The following is a 15,205-nucleotide window of genomic DNA, read 5'->3' as shown; positions in this document are numbered from 1 at the left end:
GCTCACGAACGCACTATTTCCGGCCATATTCTGACTGACTGCTGACAGTACACGCAGTGCATTGCGTTACGTCCTTTGTTGTACCTCAGCCAGGGAAATAGTTTCAGCCAGTCCTGTCTGAAGGAATATGTTTTGACCTTTTTAATTTGGGTCTCGGAGCCGGGCTCTATCCCAGACTGGGTTGTCTCCTCCTCTGGTTCCGAGTCTGATGCTGTCGCTGAAGGACCGGGGCTTGGTCATTTTTTAAACACACACAGCTTAGCGCGGTGAACAGGACCACAGCCAATCAGAGGCAAAGACCCGCCCGAGCTCTGTCTCTTATTGGTTTAGAACACGATATGATCCTACCATGAGTGTGTGAGTTCGGTTACAGGAGAACACAGAGAGATGATGCGCTTGCGAAATAAATTGTGTTATGTGTTCACCCGGGCAGCGTCAGGTGCACCAGTGCGACCTAGAAAAATTATAAGTCGCACTCTTAAAAAATTTGAGTGCACTCTGGAGCCCTGCCAGGTATAATGGTTTGTCTTTTACCAGGTGAAATGTATAAAACTGCTCTGTCCCTATAACTAAAGGCAGTTTCCACTCATAAACTAAAGAAATAAGAACTCTGACCGTTACCATACAGGAATAAATGACCTCTACGGTCTAAAGGGCTAAAGCAGAGGCAGATCTGTGCAATGTCAGCGCCTCAATAAATGCAAAAGAGGCTAATGGTTTTCTGTGTATAAATATTTGGAAATTAATTTGTAGATCAGTTTAAATTATGGGTCACTTCAACCGCCTTCTACAGTAAGAGCAAAGGAGACATAGCCCATACCATCATGCACACTGATGTTTTATTGGAAATTCACAGCAGAAGTAGGATGAGAAAGAAGCTGCCCAACAACCTGGTTATCAAACACAGCCAGTTCGCACGCAGTAACCCGTCAACCCACACAGAACAGCCATATAACAGCACGGTACATGGCAGGATAACCTATATAACCGCCATTGCACTGCCAAACTGAAGATTATTGCCCGTCCTTATTGCCTTTGCATGCTGCTGCCATGTATCAGTGGTTAGAGGCCGATAGAGGAGCCACTTTAACCACACAACTGCTTTTCATGTCGGCCATTTCAGCCATTACCCTCTCTCTCTCAACACACAGAGACCAACGGAAGACATTGTCCACACAGTATTAAAAACATTTACCAAAGTGGCTGCTGGACTTTTTTTTACACCTCAGTTGATTTGAAAGCCTACAATTGATTTTCTTTTGTCACCGTGGGTTGAACCAGAAACAAATCAGTTAAGAGAGGTAGGGAGAGTACCTTAAGCATGCAGAAAAAACTAAATCAGAAATTGGTAGAAAATGGAAAAGATCACCTTCAAGTATTTCAATCTCCAAATGTTTATGGACATTAACACAGTTTTGGACTGAAGCCTTGCAGTTGAATGCTGACCTGGAACAAGTCATATCTGTACCTGAGGACGGAAGCATATCTATGTTCCCAGGGTCCTAAGTTCCCTAAACCTAACCCTAGAACTGGGGAACACAGGAATGACCCCCTTTCCAACAACTCACACCGCTGCTAGTTTCTCCACTGACAGGAGATGGTAACTGACAGTGGCAGCCATGTTGGCTTGTGTTGCTGAAGGCTTGAGTGATCCTTAAGGAACTAGTAGCTGTGACACTAGTGAGGACACTTGAGTCAATTTGTCCCTCTGCAGTAGTACTCCCCAACACGTGTAAACAGGCTTCAATGTGTAAAATGAGTTCCCCTTTAATCATTATCTCTTATTCACTAAACTAGTTCTTTCACACAGTAAACAATGAGCACAATCCAAGTGTAAGGGAGGATACAATATTCATGTGTCCACCCAAACGTAACATAGTACCAATGTGATTTCCAAGTCACTGTGATGCCATTTAAATTGCTATTGCCACATTACCCTTGCATATAAACCCCCATCATTACCATAGCAACATCCGCAGAAACATACTGAGTGCTGTGGCTAACAGCGTCATCCTGGGACAATGTTGTCTTGTGCAGATCAAAGGCACTCAAGTCATATAACTGACATTTAGCACATGAACCCCTAACCTGTAATAGGTGTAACAGAGACTGAAAGCTGTCCTCTGTTGCTTCCTTGAGTCAAGCTGTCCCCTTTTTAAAGCGATCCCTACACCACCCAGAGCTGGCAGAACATGTAGAAACATTTCACCTCTACACACATTTTTTTTTCTATCTATACAAGGTTATCAATTATACAAAGGCTGCTGAGACAAACTGGACATTAAACAAGTCATTTGTAAGTGTATCTTCTCCAAGACACTGACATGAGCTCGCATTTTGCTTATCGGGTTTTCCCACCATTTAACACACAATACAAATATTGGCTGTTGAGCTGACAGTTTAAACAGACTGACACAAAGAAAGACCAACAGCAGTCTGCAGAGACGCTGACATTTTCAGAAGGGGAAATGTTAAAGAGCAGTGGTTCCCAACCTTCATCCTTGAGGGACACCTTCTCTATCATTTAGTAAACTGACAACCCCTGACTCAGTGACATGTTTTATGGATTTTTTATATTATATTCAAAACTGTACAATGAACCCAGAAAGTGAATTCAGTAACTGCAAGAAGTTTGTGTAAAGAGAGTGATCAGGATGCATTCAGGGAAGATTATTTCCTGTTCAGGGAAGTTTTTTTAAAACAATTATGTCTGTATTATTATCTTTAACAATCATACAGACTTAATAGGCTTAATTTAGTGTTTTCTTGTCCTTGATGCTTTGCTTCACAGAAGTGAACCAAACACTGAGATAAAGGCCTACTGTGAAGTTTTTTTTAGCAAAATTAAGAAGGCCTTGTGACCCCCCCATGAAGTTTTGGCGACCCCCAGGTTGGGAACCACTGTTTTAGAGGTCCAGTTTAATTAAAATACAAAACCATGCAAGTACATGTGTATTTAAAAAGTGTACACTCCAGTCTCTTAACTGAATTTGAGTAGTACCAGGGGGTCATTTTTGCATCCATTAGGATAGGCTACAGTACAATATTCAGTGGCAGAAACCATTTTGAAACAGGGAGGAGGAAATGCACCAGTCCAGCTCAGGTTAAGTTTCATTCCAGACTTATTAAACTCAGTCTACATGACATTTTCCAGGGTCTGGTTGTTTGAACTTCCATTTAATTCTTGGTGATGTGACACTATTAAAACCCAAATGCTCTTCTTCTGTAGGCCCATTTGGCAGAGCGGTCAGTTTTAAAGTTATGAATGAGACTGTACATATCGGATGGGTCTTGTTTTTGTACATTGTTCCAACTGCAATCCAGTCTTTAGTCTGGTTTCACGGGACCTGTTAGTAGATTCTCTTCTCTTAACTCTTAATGCAACAGACACTGTTTGTACTGGAGAGGTGAGACTGTGAAGGTGCTTAATGACATGCATTTACAGAATGTTGAGGAGGATAAAGACCAACAGAGGCAACTTCAAGCCATTGAACATTAGATTAAACCTCTGCTCATCAGGGATAAGGTTCATTAAACACTTTCCCATCATCCTCCATCTCTGTCCTTGCACTCCCTACCAGCAACCTGTGCAGCAACCCTTGAACCCTACTGCTCAGCGAACATACTGTGCTATGTTTGTGTGTAACCTCTTATAACAGGAAAGTAAAGGAAACATCAATCACGGCATGTCCACACAGTGCCTGAGAACAGGTTTAAACAGGCAAAAATCTGTCTCAGACAAAAGCCGATAACATGGAAACAAAACTTTTCCTTCAATTTTCCCTTTGACCATTTAAAGGACCAGTGTGTAGGATATAGTGGTATCTAGGGTCCAGGCATCCCTTACTGGGCTACTGAAACATGGTGGTTCAACATGGCGGTCTCTGTAGAAGAGGACCCGCTCCCTCTGTAGATAAAAACAGCTCATTCTGAGGTAACAAAAACATTCTTATTTTTAGCTGATTATACACTAATAAAACATACCTATGAATATTTTTTTCATTACTGGCAGTAGATCCTCCTAAATGTTACACACTGGACATTTATTTTGATTTAATTATACTGAAACATTCTTTTCTGCCTGTTTGGCTGCAACATAATTAGTAACTTAGTAAAAGTGATCCCTGGGTCATGCCATGACTTGGGAAATAATATAGTCTATAAATAAATGTACTACTGTTTTAAGTTGGACTACTTTAGATTATTTTCTAATGCTAACATTATCAACTAACATTGAATTTGTAGTGGGGTTCATCATTTTTTCTATCACTGTAATGACCTTCTAGTGGAGCGGACACCCCCATGATTATAGTATTCACTGCACACAATCGAAAGTTGAATGCTCCATCTCTGTGCTCACCTCAGATTTGAAGACAGTGAGAAGTGAATTGTTGTGGCATAATGGTGCTGGTGAACAGAGGGTTTGTTGATCTAATCCGATCCAATGGCCAGTAAACCCAAATTACACTGATTGTAAATGCCACAGAGGCTCATCGTGCCTTACAGCCTCAAATAATGATAGGTGGTCAGTTCACTAACTGTGTTTTCTCTGGAATATCGTGATGAAGATGGGACTTGATATGATAGAAAGATGTTGTCAGTCACTCCTCAGGTTGTGTTGCAATGTTCAGAATTGTGCTCCTTAGTTTGACATTTGACATTAGAGTCACCCTGTTGTCCTCTGAATCTGAAGGGACTCGGGGAGGGCAACTGTAGTCCCGTGTTCACTGTCAGTGTGTTTGTGTGTGTTTGTGCGCGATGTACTGTATCTCCTCGCTGCATGTGTGTATGCATGTCCAGGAGTGTGTGTGTTCAGAGCCATTCTGTCAGCCATTGCAGTTTCCAGTGGCAGCCATGTTGGTTCCACAGTCTTGCTCCGTGGCCCATGCCGGTGACAGTGACTCCAATCTATCTGATGGCAGATGTTTGGTGTCTCACGCAGGCCTATTATTATTTATTATTTAGTTATATAAAAAGGGCCGGCACATATTGCCCTCACCACAACCTGACCAAACCAGCAATGGCTCTGTGTTTGTCTCTCAGTGCTTTTCAGGGTCCCAGTTTGGTAGTTTTTCCAGTAAGGCCTTGTGGTCCACACCAACACTGGCCACCAGTCCTCCTTTGTTGACTGGTGTTCCGCTGTAGTCGATGTCCTCTCCTTTTAGGGTTGTCATCTGGCCTCCTGCAACCATGATTACATGTCATTGGTACAGTGCACTTCAACCATTAAGAATTCATTTCAGAGACAATAACCACAGTCGCTGGATAAGTAAAAATACAATAGCAATTAGCATTTCTGTTTATGTCTGTGTCTTTTTGTGGTGCAAGATATGTTATATGCATATTTTCTGTTAAAGTCTTGACAGTTTTGGTTATTTCATGAGAGATGTCTGTGTTCTCAGTTGGAAAAAAAGTGATATCAATCACTGATCAGGGTTTATTTCATTGTCATTTAAATCTGACCAAAACAAAACTAACCAGTCCTGATGAAGCAGATTAGAGTTTCTGAATGTTTAACTCTTAATAAATTATATGCAAGAATGTTCCAATTTTAAATTTGACTGTTGCTTATTTAGCTGAAACCAATATTCAGGAGCTTCAAATGGCTAAATGTAGTCCAATGTGAAATGTAGTCCAATACGCAAAAGCCAAAAGGGATTTTTGAATAGAATTTGAAACTGAGAGGGAAACCAAACAATGGAAGATAATGGTTGATACATTACCCAGTGCATTCAGTAGTGCAGCACCAGCACAGATATCCCATTTCTTAATAATGGTGATGTGCATGTAAACATCTGCCTGGTCTATAAGAGCTGTTTCACTTGAAGGCATCTCCAAAAGTGACAGGACCTTATACCCTGAGAGAGAGAGAGAGAGAGAGAGAGAGAGAGAGAGAGAGAGAGAGAGAGAGAGACCAATGAGTCAATATGATTTGTTTCTTCTTTATCACACTAGTGCTATAAATGCTCATATCTAGTCCTTAAATTATGATTATATTGGCATAATCCTCGTTGCTGCCTGTAACAGAGAGAATGCTGTAGCTGGCTGCCCTCCCTCAGCTTTACAGGAGTTCTGCTCACTTTGTGCTGCTGATGCATTTTGTAAAATGTAGTGTAAACGCTGGTAGATGCTGACAGTCTTTTTGGTGATGGATGCATTTGATTGTGGTAATTTAACAATGTCTGAAAACCACATTACTAATGATTTATTGATGTTATAATGTAACAAATATATTTCATAACTTGTGATAAATCTTGTGTCATGTGTGGCTTTAAAACTGAAAATATTTTCATGGACAAATATCCTAACAGGAAAAGCACGGGTGACCAGAGAGTGGACAGTTCGATGGGCAGGCAGGATAAATATGGGCTGGGAAAGTGAAAAAACTGTGTTAGCTCCTACCTCATTACCACCACCGAGATGCCCTTTGGCAAGGCCCTTAACCCCAACTGTTGACCAGCAGGTCAGACTGGGCAGCTTCCAGGTGTGAATGTGTGTACTGTATGAGTGTGGTCAGGGCATTCCTGCAAATGAGAGCTGGGCTCTGAGTGAAGCTTTCCTCAATAAATAAAAAGGTTTAAAATTGTTCTATTCAGGAGTCCCAGTAAGCCACACTAGTGAGCCAGAATCAGGGTTCCCACTCTTTTTAAGAAATCCTTTTCCAGGAGTTTTTCTTGACAATGCAGGACAGCACTTGCTTACAATGGTGGTCAGTGTTTATGGAACAGGCTTTGGCTTGGCTGTTCTCAGCACAGCAGATTTTGCACTGCAGCCTCAGCAGAGCATAAATAACCCTTCAAATCAAGCAGAATTTATTTCATTTCACAGATAATTAGCCTATTAAAAGAAGAGGTAGGAGGTATATTTTATCATCCACAAAAAGAAATGTAAATTTGATCATTAAATATAGTCTGTATACATGCATATACGACCATCTACACAGCATTTCCAGAACAGACTTGACGCCCAAAGCGTGTTGCAAGCGGCGTGAACAGCTGACATGGGAGCCGAAATTAAATGTTCCACTTTGCATCTGGTAAACCCGCTCTGAAGTGTCACACCACGCAGCTTATCCTAGCAACAGTCAAGTTTCAAAAAAGTATTTAATTTCCAGGATATTTGGTCATTTTAATCAATTATCAGTTGTTTCCATGACTGGAAAACTAGTCTCTAAATTTGTCTTTCAGATACTCCAGGACGCATGGGAACCTTGCAGAACGCACAATACCAATGATATGGCACAACTCAAACTAAAAGGAATGCAGCCTTTGTTAATGTTATTAATAACCCCTGTGACAGGAGAAAAGCACTGTAACACTGTGGGCTTCTTTCATCCTTTAAACCAGTCAAATTTCACTAATGCATAACACTGCATGCCACTGCTGCCCAGTTATTTATTGTCAGACTGTTGGTACAAAATGCAAGTTGCAACATTTAGCTAGCTAGTGGGAAAAAACTGGCAAGTAAGGTGACATATGGCTAAAATGGTGAAACATCATCAAAACACTTCAGGAAAAAAAGTCAAAATAAAAAGCTGTGGCAGAGCCGCATTTCAAACTCAGACTCAAGTAGCGATTTAACCCTGCAAGGTCTTATCTGACACTTCAGACCACAAAAAAAGAGAAGGAAATAGTGACAATAGCAGACTATGAGGCCACAGCGAAAGACTGTATGAGAAGTTCCAATTATGACCGTGTGCACATTCATCAGGAGGAAAAATGTGACCTGAGATGTGAAAATGCTGACAAACTTTCAAACGGACTCCACTCACCTGCTCCACCTGCTCCTATGACCGCTGTGCCGTTTCCAAAAGCATCCTGAACGAAACCTTTCACTTTCCCAGCGTGGGAGCGTGACACAATCACCTTCGGAGGGTTGACACTGTAGGATGACCTGGCATGCATATTGGACCCCTGACCTACAAGAGCCCACGCTGGGGGAGGGACAGAACGGAGACAGAGAGACAAAGGGAGTGGAGGATGATAGAAGTTCAATACATATTATGTTGTAGACCAACATCTCATCTATTACAGCTATAGAAAGCACGTTACAATTTCTTCCCCCAAATAGCAATGAGGCAGGATTTGTGACCCATTATGCAAAAATAAGGGGACACATAGATCCTATGGCTTCAACAGGAAGTTTTCTAGAAAACGCAGAAGTCATAGACTAAGTTATGTCAACCAAAATGTTAGCTTATTATTCAAAAAGGCTATTTTGGAAGCCTCAATCAGAGTCTAACAATGTAAGATTCAAAATGTGAAGGCGCCTAGTTTACACTTACCAGTGAACCCAGTGAAGGGCTGGTGTATCACCCCAATGACCGGTTTACCATCTACAGCCACACATACCATTGTGGTCACATACTTCACCAGATTCTCTGTGGAGGGAGCAAAACAGAGGGAGGGCAGAGTTCAGAAGAGAGATGGAATAAGATAGCAGAGACAAGCCAGAGGGTACAGAGAGAGAGAGAGAGAGAGAGAGAGAGAGAGAGAGAGAGAGAGAGAGAGAGAGAGAGAGAGAGGTTACAGGATATCGGAGGGAACAGGGAAAATGAATCAGACCAGTGGAGAGATGTGTCAGCATGTCTGTAACGTGTGGAAATCCTGATCTGTCCATACTCGTGTCCTAAAAAGCTGCATGTTGTTTTATATGAATAAATGATACTGTACAAGTGTTAGAACACATTTACCTCCTGGTCCAACCGGGTTTTACAGGTTCATATGAAATAAGGAACACTCCCATACCTTTCAACAACTACCAGTGAGGTTCTCTAAGACAGTGGTTCCCAATCCCAGGAACACAGAGCAGTACCGGGCTATGGGGTAACCCCATATGATTCAGCCAAAAAAAACCCCAAACTATTATATATTTATAACATATATTATAATTACATAATTGTACAGGCTACCATGGACAGGGTAATAGGACAGGACATAATGTTCAAGCACTTCCAAGGGACCTAAACCAAAAACCAGACTCTGTAAGCCTTTATCATCAAATCTAACTTGTTAGTATAAATGCAATTGTAAAAAATAAAGTTTACAGAACGCCTTCATACCCAGAGCAATCAGTGTATTTTGACATTTTACCAGCTGTTCATATTAACTTGGATTGTAGGTTTTGATGATGATTATTTAATGCTTTCTAATTTCCAGAGTACCAGCTAAACAGAGGACATATCTAGCTTTGAATGTGAGTAAACATGCCAGGAAACAACAAACAAAAGGTTTACACAAGTGTTTATGTAGATGAAACACCAGATTATGTTGAAAATCGAGCATTTTTCAAGGAGTATATTCAAATTCAAGCTTATTCCTGACCTTGAAATCACTGAAAGCATTTTCAACACTTTGTACGAACCCTGCATAGACCATTTGTGATCTAATTATCTGGAACTACAGGAGGTCAGATATAAACGAGGTGATCAGTCTGTAATTACCCACAACACTAATCAATATGCATCTTACCATTTGAACTAGTTATTTAACAAGAGTAAAAAACAAAAACAAGTTGTGTCAGAGGATCTAGGGATGAGAAAAGGCCTAACGTATGTGCTGTAATAGCCCAAACATAAAAAAATAAAGGACTTTTAACTTTCAGCTCATCAAGTGTAACCACTAATATAGTGAAGCGTTAATTTGACCTGCGTCCACTCCACCCTAGTATTTCCAGGTCATTTCTGTGAAGACCGCCTAACAAACACCTGAACAACAGAGAGACTGCTAAACTATCTTCTGACAAAAGTGCACACCTTGGCCAACATCTGCTAGGAAGTGGGACACGGCCCTGCTATCCAGAACATTATTTTATGATCTCGACATCGTCCGACAAATCTACATCAATACAGATTAATGACAACAGCTGCGTGACAGACCACATGCATTTTTACTTCTTCTTTATGCTGTCAGACTACAGAACAAGTACAAAATAGTCATTTAATGAAGACTTGTAAATACTGCATGTTAACCAGCATGCTGCTGCACAGCGGTGATAAAAATCTATATTTTATGATTGCGACTCTGACATAATTTACATAAATCCATGTTTAATGACAACAGCTCTGTTGTGCATTCAGCTGTATTGTCATTTGGAATTATGATCACAGAGAGGGTGGAGGAGGAGAAGGCGACAGAAAGCCCTTCTAACTTTACTCACAGCCCCCACCCTCATTTAGCAGCTTACATCATCATTTTGCAAAACTTCTGTTTACCCCCATACACACTGAAACGCTGAGCCTGTGTTTTTATACATAATAATGATAAACACTATCATATAGTTTATACACTCAGACAAGAAAAGTTCAGTTTTTGGCTGGAAAAATGCGAAAGAGGGCTGAAAAGGAAAGACAAATATGTGTTTACAAACTGAACTGGCTGAATGTGGACATACTGTCAGTGGCTGACAGAGTAAACAGGAGCTGTACTGGGCAGCTCCCGGCTGTATGAGATTAACTGGATCAGTGTTGAGAGGGAGTTGCTGCAAAAGGACCATGGACGTTCAGCCAATTTTCCATAGATAATGGTAGAACAAACACACACAAACATACCTTGGACAAACAAGTGTGGCCACCGAACCTCATATCCATTCACGCTTCTTTTAAACTGAGCTCGACATTTTACAACGTGCACTACACCGAGTCCCATCAGCTTAATCTGTGAAGACAAATCGAAGCCCAACGAGGCACCTCCCTGACAGGTGGACATACTGTTGTCCAAGATGTCATCTAAAATGACTTAACTTCAGTAACATGCACACCTGTATATTCCTGTGTAGCGTCGAGAGGGTCGATCCACACAGTGATGCTCTCAGCAGGAACGTCATTGCCCCCCTTTACATTTTTGAGTATGTCTGCTGGAATTTCCCGGCTCCAGGTTGCCTTGTCCACCACGTTGTCATGTTCCTCGCTGTACACCTGAAAGCAAACACATGCAGACAGAAGTATGGGTCCTCTGCCTTAGAACGTATTCAGACTACATTGGGCATGTTGATTTGTGCTTTAGAACTTCACCGCTGCGAAACAATCAGAAAATAGCGTTTCCTTTCTCTGATTCATTGGCCGTCTCGCTACCAGGGCTCTCTCTCCTCATTCAATCTCTATGTCGAGAACACAACTGGGAGAGTGTTATAGTTTGGTCCATGAACCAGCGCCTGTTTTAGAGAAATTTCAGGCTGAAGCAGTTTGTCTGGTTTTACTGCCGGATTCCGTTTCTCCAAAAGCTGATTCTGTTTCAACGTCTATGGCACAGGTACAATGCACTGCCCCCATTCAAAATGAGAAGGAGGACTGATCGGCCCATAGGCTTGTTTTAAACTTTAAACAGTATGTGAAGGCATCTCACAGAAAAGCTTTCCTGTCTTTGCAGTCCGACTCAGATCTAACTGAATCAAATACAGGACTGATGAGACCACTGCAGCTTTCGGTCACATCCAACATCAGATTAAAGCCTCGGTTCCGTGGTTTCTCGCTTTGCTGCTAGTTCATGATAGTTTCTAGTTTGTGATTTACTTGTTGTGATTAGTGAAAATGGTCACAATTTAGTTTTTTCATCCTTCATCAACTAAATAGGTGCTGGTATTGTATAACATCACTAAAGTTTCTGCAGTAAACAATTAATGACTGGAACAAACGCAGTACAATGGCTACAGTGGCTGTGCTCACCGTGACTTCAGGGAAGGTATTCTTTAAGAGGTTAAACATCTTTCTGTGAGACTGCAGGTCCCCCATAGTCAGAGGCTCATTGGCTCCCTCCTTTGTCTTGCCCTTTGACTTCTCCTTCAGGCTGTTGTCATCACGCACTGTCTTCACCTGGGGAGGAAAAACAAAAACGGAGAGTTTACCAGATGTCCCCAACCTGTGGTTCCTTTAGAGACTGTAGTTAAACTAACACTTTCACAACAATGTCAGGTTGCATTGAAGGCTTAGCTAGCATAGCAAAGGAAAACATCACTTTTAGTGGACTCAACAACACACAACAAGTGGTTATTCAGGACTCAAATTCACCCTTCACTAAAGTCAGGCCACAGTTTATTCAATAACTAAAGATTTAAATTCAAGTAAGTAAATGTTTTAGTTAAAAGTATACCAACTCTTTCTTAAGCAGAAAGCAGGCGAACTGACCTATAATCATCCAAAAACATGTGTGATACAGCACACTCATTCTAAATCTGCTCTGGACAATAATTCGAAGTATTCTACTCATGAGTCTAGTCCTACAGGTGAAAATATACTAGTACTCCAAAACAATGTCTGTGGCTCTGCTGAAGGTGACATGAAGCAAGCAATGAATACACAAACATGACTTGTAATTTTTTTTTGTATTTTCTTCTTTTGCCAAGAGGGATTTCTGTGACCATGAAAATCACTTTTTCAGTGTAGTCTGTCGTCCTTTAATTCAATACCTCCAATTCAAAACCCTGATCAAACAAGTAAAAGCAAAACAAGCCAGCAAGCTATTGGAAGCTATTAATATTGAATTGTTTGATCATGGTTCTTAGGTATGAAAGCCTGCTTAACGTTTGTTTGTTGAGGTGTGACAAAAGAGTGTTTTTACCTCTCTGCCACCTAGTTCTGCAGCCTCCACTGAGACAGCCAGCAGGTCCCTTAGATCCACAGTTCTCCTCTGTCTGCAGAGAGGAAGGGACAGAACAACAAAGTGTTAAACAGCACTGAATGAAGAAGAAGCATCACACCAAACCTGCTGAAACCATATCAGCCTTATCAGCTGCTGGGAGGTGAAAGAGAAAGCAAGTTTTGGACACTGAATGCCCCTGGTACTTCTGAAATGAAGCTGCTATTTTGTGCTCATATTCATTATCTTACAATCACACCACTGTTATCGCAGACAATTAGAAAGATTCAATGTTTCCTCACAGAACACTGAAAGCCACGTAATGGTAATGATTCAGGTCAACAGTAGGGCTGGGTATTGCATTCATAAAACACCTATTTCTTAATTTCAGAAAAGAAGCCAAACTTCTGAACTGTAGCTGTACAAGACCTTTGCCTCAATACCAGTAGTTACATTTAGATTTAAAAACAGGCAAAAAATATCACGCATTACAGATCTGAACAGCCTGCAACTAACGATTATTGTCATTAGCGATTCATCTTTCGAGTATTTTCTAAATGAATTAAATTGTTCTTTGGTCCATAAAGGTGACGTACTCAAATGTATTCTTTTGTTCACAACCCCAACTTATTCAGTTTACTGCCATCAAGGACTAGAGAAACCACAAAATATTCACATTTAAGAGGCTGAAAGAGAGAGAGATTTGGATGTTTTTTCTTTAAAAAATTACTCAATTACAAAAAGAAAGTCACTGACAACAACAGACATTCGATATCAGGTTTTCAACAGACACATTTCAGTCTCTACCTAAGTACTGAGGACCAATACCCTGGCTGAGTAAGCAGCTATGTGACCCACAACAAACATTCAACTAATGATACAAACCTCAACCACAATCACAGATCTATATTAAAGGGTCAAAGTCAACCTGATGTACATGCAAATGCATATAGTGATGTGACCCGACCAACTCCATTACCTACTATGGCTGCACAATATGGTAAAAAAAAAAAAAAACATGTGTTTTAATAGATATTACGATATCACAATTTTCCTTTTCATTGAAAAATACTAAAAACAAAAATCTACTGTCTGTGTATTGGCAAGAATTTGGTGATACAATATGCATCACGATACAGGGTTATGATTCAATATATTGTGATACATTGCAGTACTATGAGGAACACTGGTAGCTCACCTGGTAGAGAGATTCCAACTTGTGGTCATTTTCAGCATATTGTCCCCTCTCTCTGTTCCCCCTTTCATCTCTATCAAGCTGTCGCAGTCAAAAAAAGGCATAAAAAGCCTAAAAAATTACTTTTCCATGCACCCAGAACAACCCTGCTATATAGTGGTTGGGGGTTTAAACACAAATATTGATACAGTGTTTTTAGAATCAATACAATATCACATAACACCTCTACTAAAAGCATTGTCATGTGAGATTTGTTGGCGTTTGTTCGTCTGGAGAACAAGATGTGTAAGGCAGGGTATCTCTGAGGCACTACAGTACTTCATCATAATGCTGACTGTCACATTTTACCTGTGATTTGCATATTGCCATATTGCCATTTAGATAATATTGCGATTAATTGTGCAATCCTATACTGAATGTGGCAAATCAATATATTGTTATACATAATTAACACACACACAGACACACTTACTATTTACAAGCATATTCTTGTTGTATTTATTAAATGTATCATATTGCTATTACAGAACAGTATTTTTATGGACTGTTTTCTTAATGAACTAGTCTTTCTTGTTTTCAAATGATTAATAGTTCGGCAATAATTGTTCCTAACATTCGTGCCATTAAAGCATATTAAAGTGAAACAGCAGCTCCAGTGAGAGGTAACGTATATCATGTGTGGTAATGGGAGAACAGTCTGACCTGAAAGCAGCCAGGCGGCTGGAGATGACTCCCGCATACAGGTGGTAGATGACACCGACTCCAAGGAGGCAGAACACCGCCACACCGAGCGGTGACAGTCGGATACCCATGGGAGCCATTGTCGCAGAATAATAAATACCTTGTACGTTTTAGTTGGATAACAAGACCACAGGCGTAAACCGAGAGCACAGAGCTGCTCGCAGTGTAACAGACTGGAGAGATAAGAGCTAGCTGACGTGGCTGTCCCCGCCGCCGGAGGGTCCCGATAAAGCGGCTAACTGGCTGCTGCACACCTGACGTTTGCTCTCCGGATAAACAGGTCGACTGTCACCTAGCGGACCGCTGAACGGCGGACAGACTGAAGCTGTCCCAGAAAACAACACGCTGGCTAATTTCGATTAGTTGGAGAGCCGTTTAGCACCGTCCGACGTCTGCGAGACTCATTTCTCTTAGTGACGACATTCCGTTAGCTGGACAGCCTGACTGCGGTCCTTATTCTCGCTGTTAACTCGCCGAAGCACGCCAAGGGTTCACTGGCGTCGAAGGCAGAACGGAACAATCACATCTCTGTTCAGTCATTTTTCCTCCCCAACGTTACGTACACAGCAGAGGTCACAGGCTGGTTACTTCTCTTCCGGGTTATCGCTGCTGTCGTCATCTGTTTGGGGTTCTTTTCTATTCCTTTTTATAGCCGCTGTTTGTAGAAATAATTCTTTATATGGTTTTTAAAAAGGGA

The 15,205-nt window shown here is 41.1% G+C and overlaps 1 protein-coding gene across 2 annotated transcripts; it reads right to left on the bottom strand.

Annotated features, from left to right (window-relative positions):
• Positions 1 to 817: 817 nt before the first annotated feature.
• Positions 818 to 15,075, bottom strand: bpnt2 (3'(2'), 5'-bisphosphate nucleotidase 2). Of its 2 annotated transcripts, XM_051396187.1 has the most exons (9): positions 14,470 to 15,075; positions 13,771 to 13,848; positions 12,555 to 12,627; positions 11,663 to 11,809; positions 10,759 to 10,915; positions 8,285 to 8,380; positions 7,772 to 7,933; positions 5,724 to 5,858; positions 818 to 5,182 (listed from the first exon to the last, which is right to left on the bottom strand). In XM_051396187.1, the coding sequence occupies exons 1-9, from the start codon at positions 14,586 to 14,588 to the stop codon at positions 5,040 to 5,042; spliced, it is 1,110 nt and encodes a 369-aa protein (XP_051252147.1). In that variant the 5' UTR covers positions 14,589 to 15,075; the 3' UTR covers positions 818 to 5,039. The 2 variants fall into 2 exon arrangements, with proteins under 2 accessions (XP_051252147.1, XP_051252154.1); XM_051396194.1 differs by lacking the exon at positions 13,771 to 13,848 and having other exon boundaries at positions 14,470 to 15,073.
• Between the last annotated feature and the right edge of the window lie 130 nt (positions 15,076 to 15,205).

Source organism: Dicentrarchus labrax, unplaced genomic scaffold (assembly GCF_905237075.1).
Source record: "Dicentrarchus labrax unplaced genomic scaffold, dlabrax2021, whole genome shotgun sequence".
Lineage (NCBI taxonomy): Eukaryota > Metazoa > Chordata > Actinopteri > Moronidae > Dicentrarchus > Dicentrarchus labrax.
The sequence above is the reverse complement of the archived record's forward strand: the minus strand, read 5'-3'. Positions and strand labels throughout refer to the sequence as shown.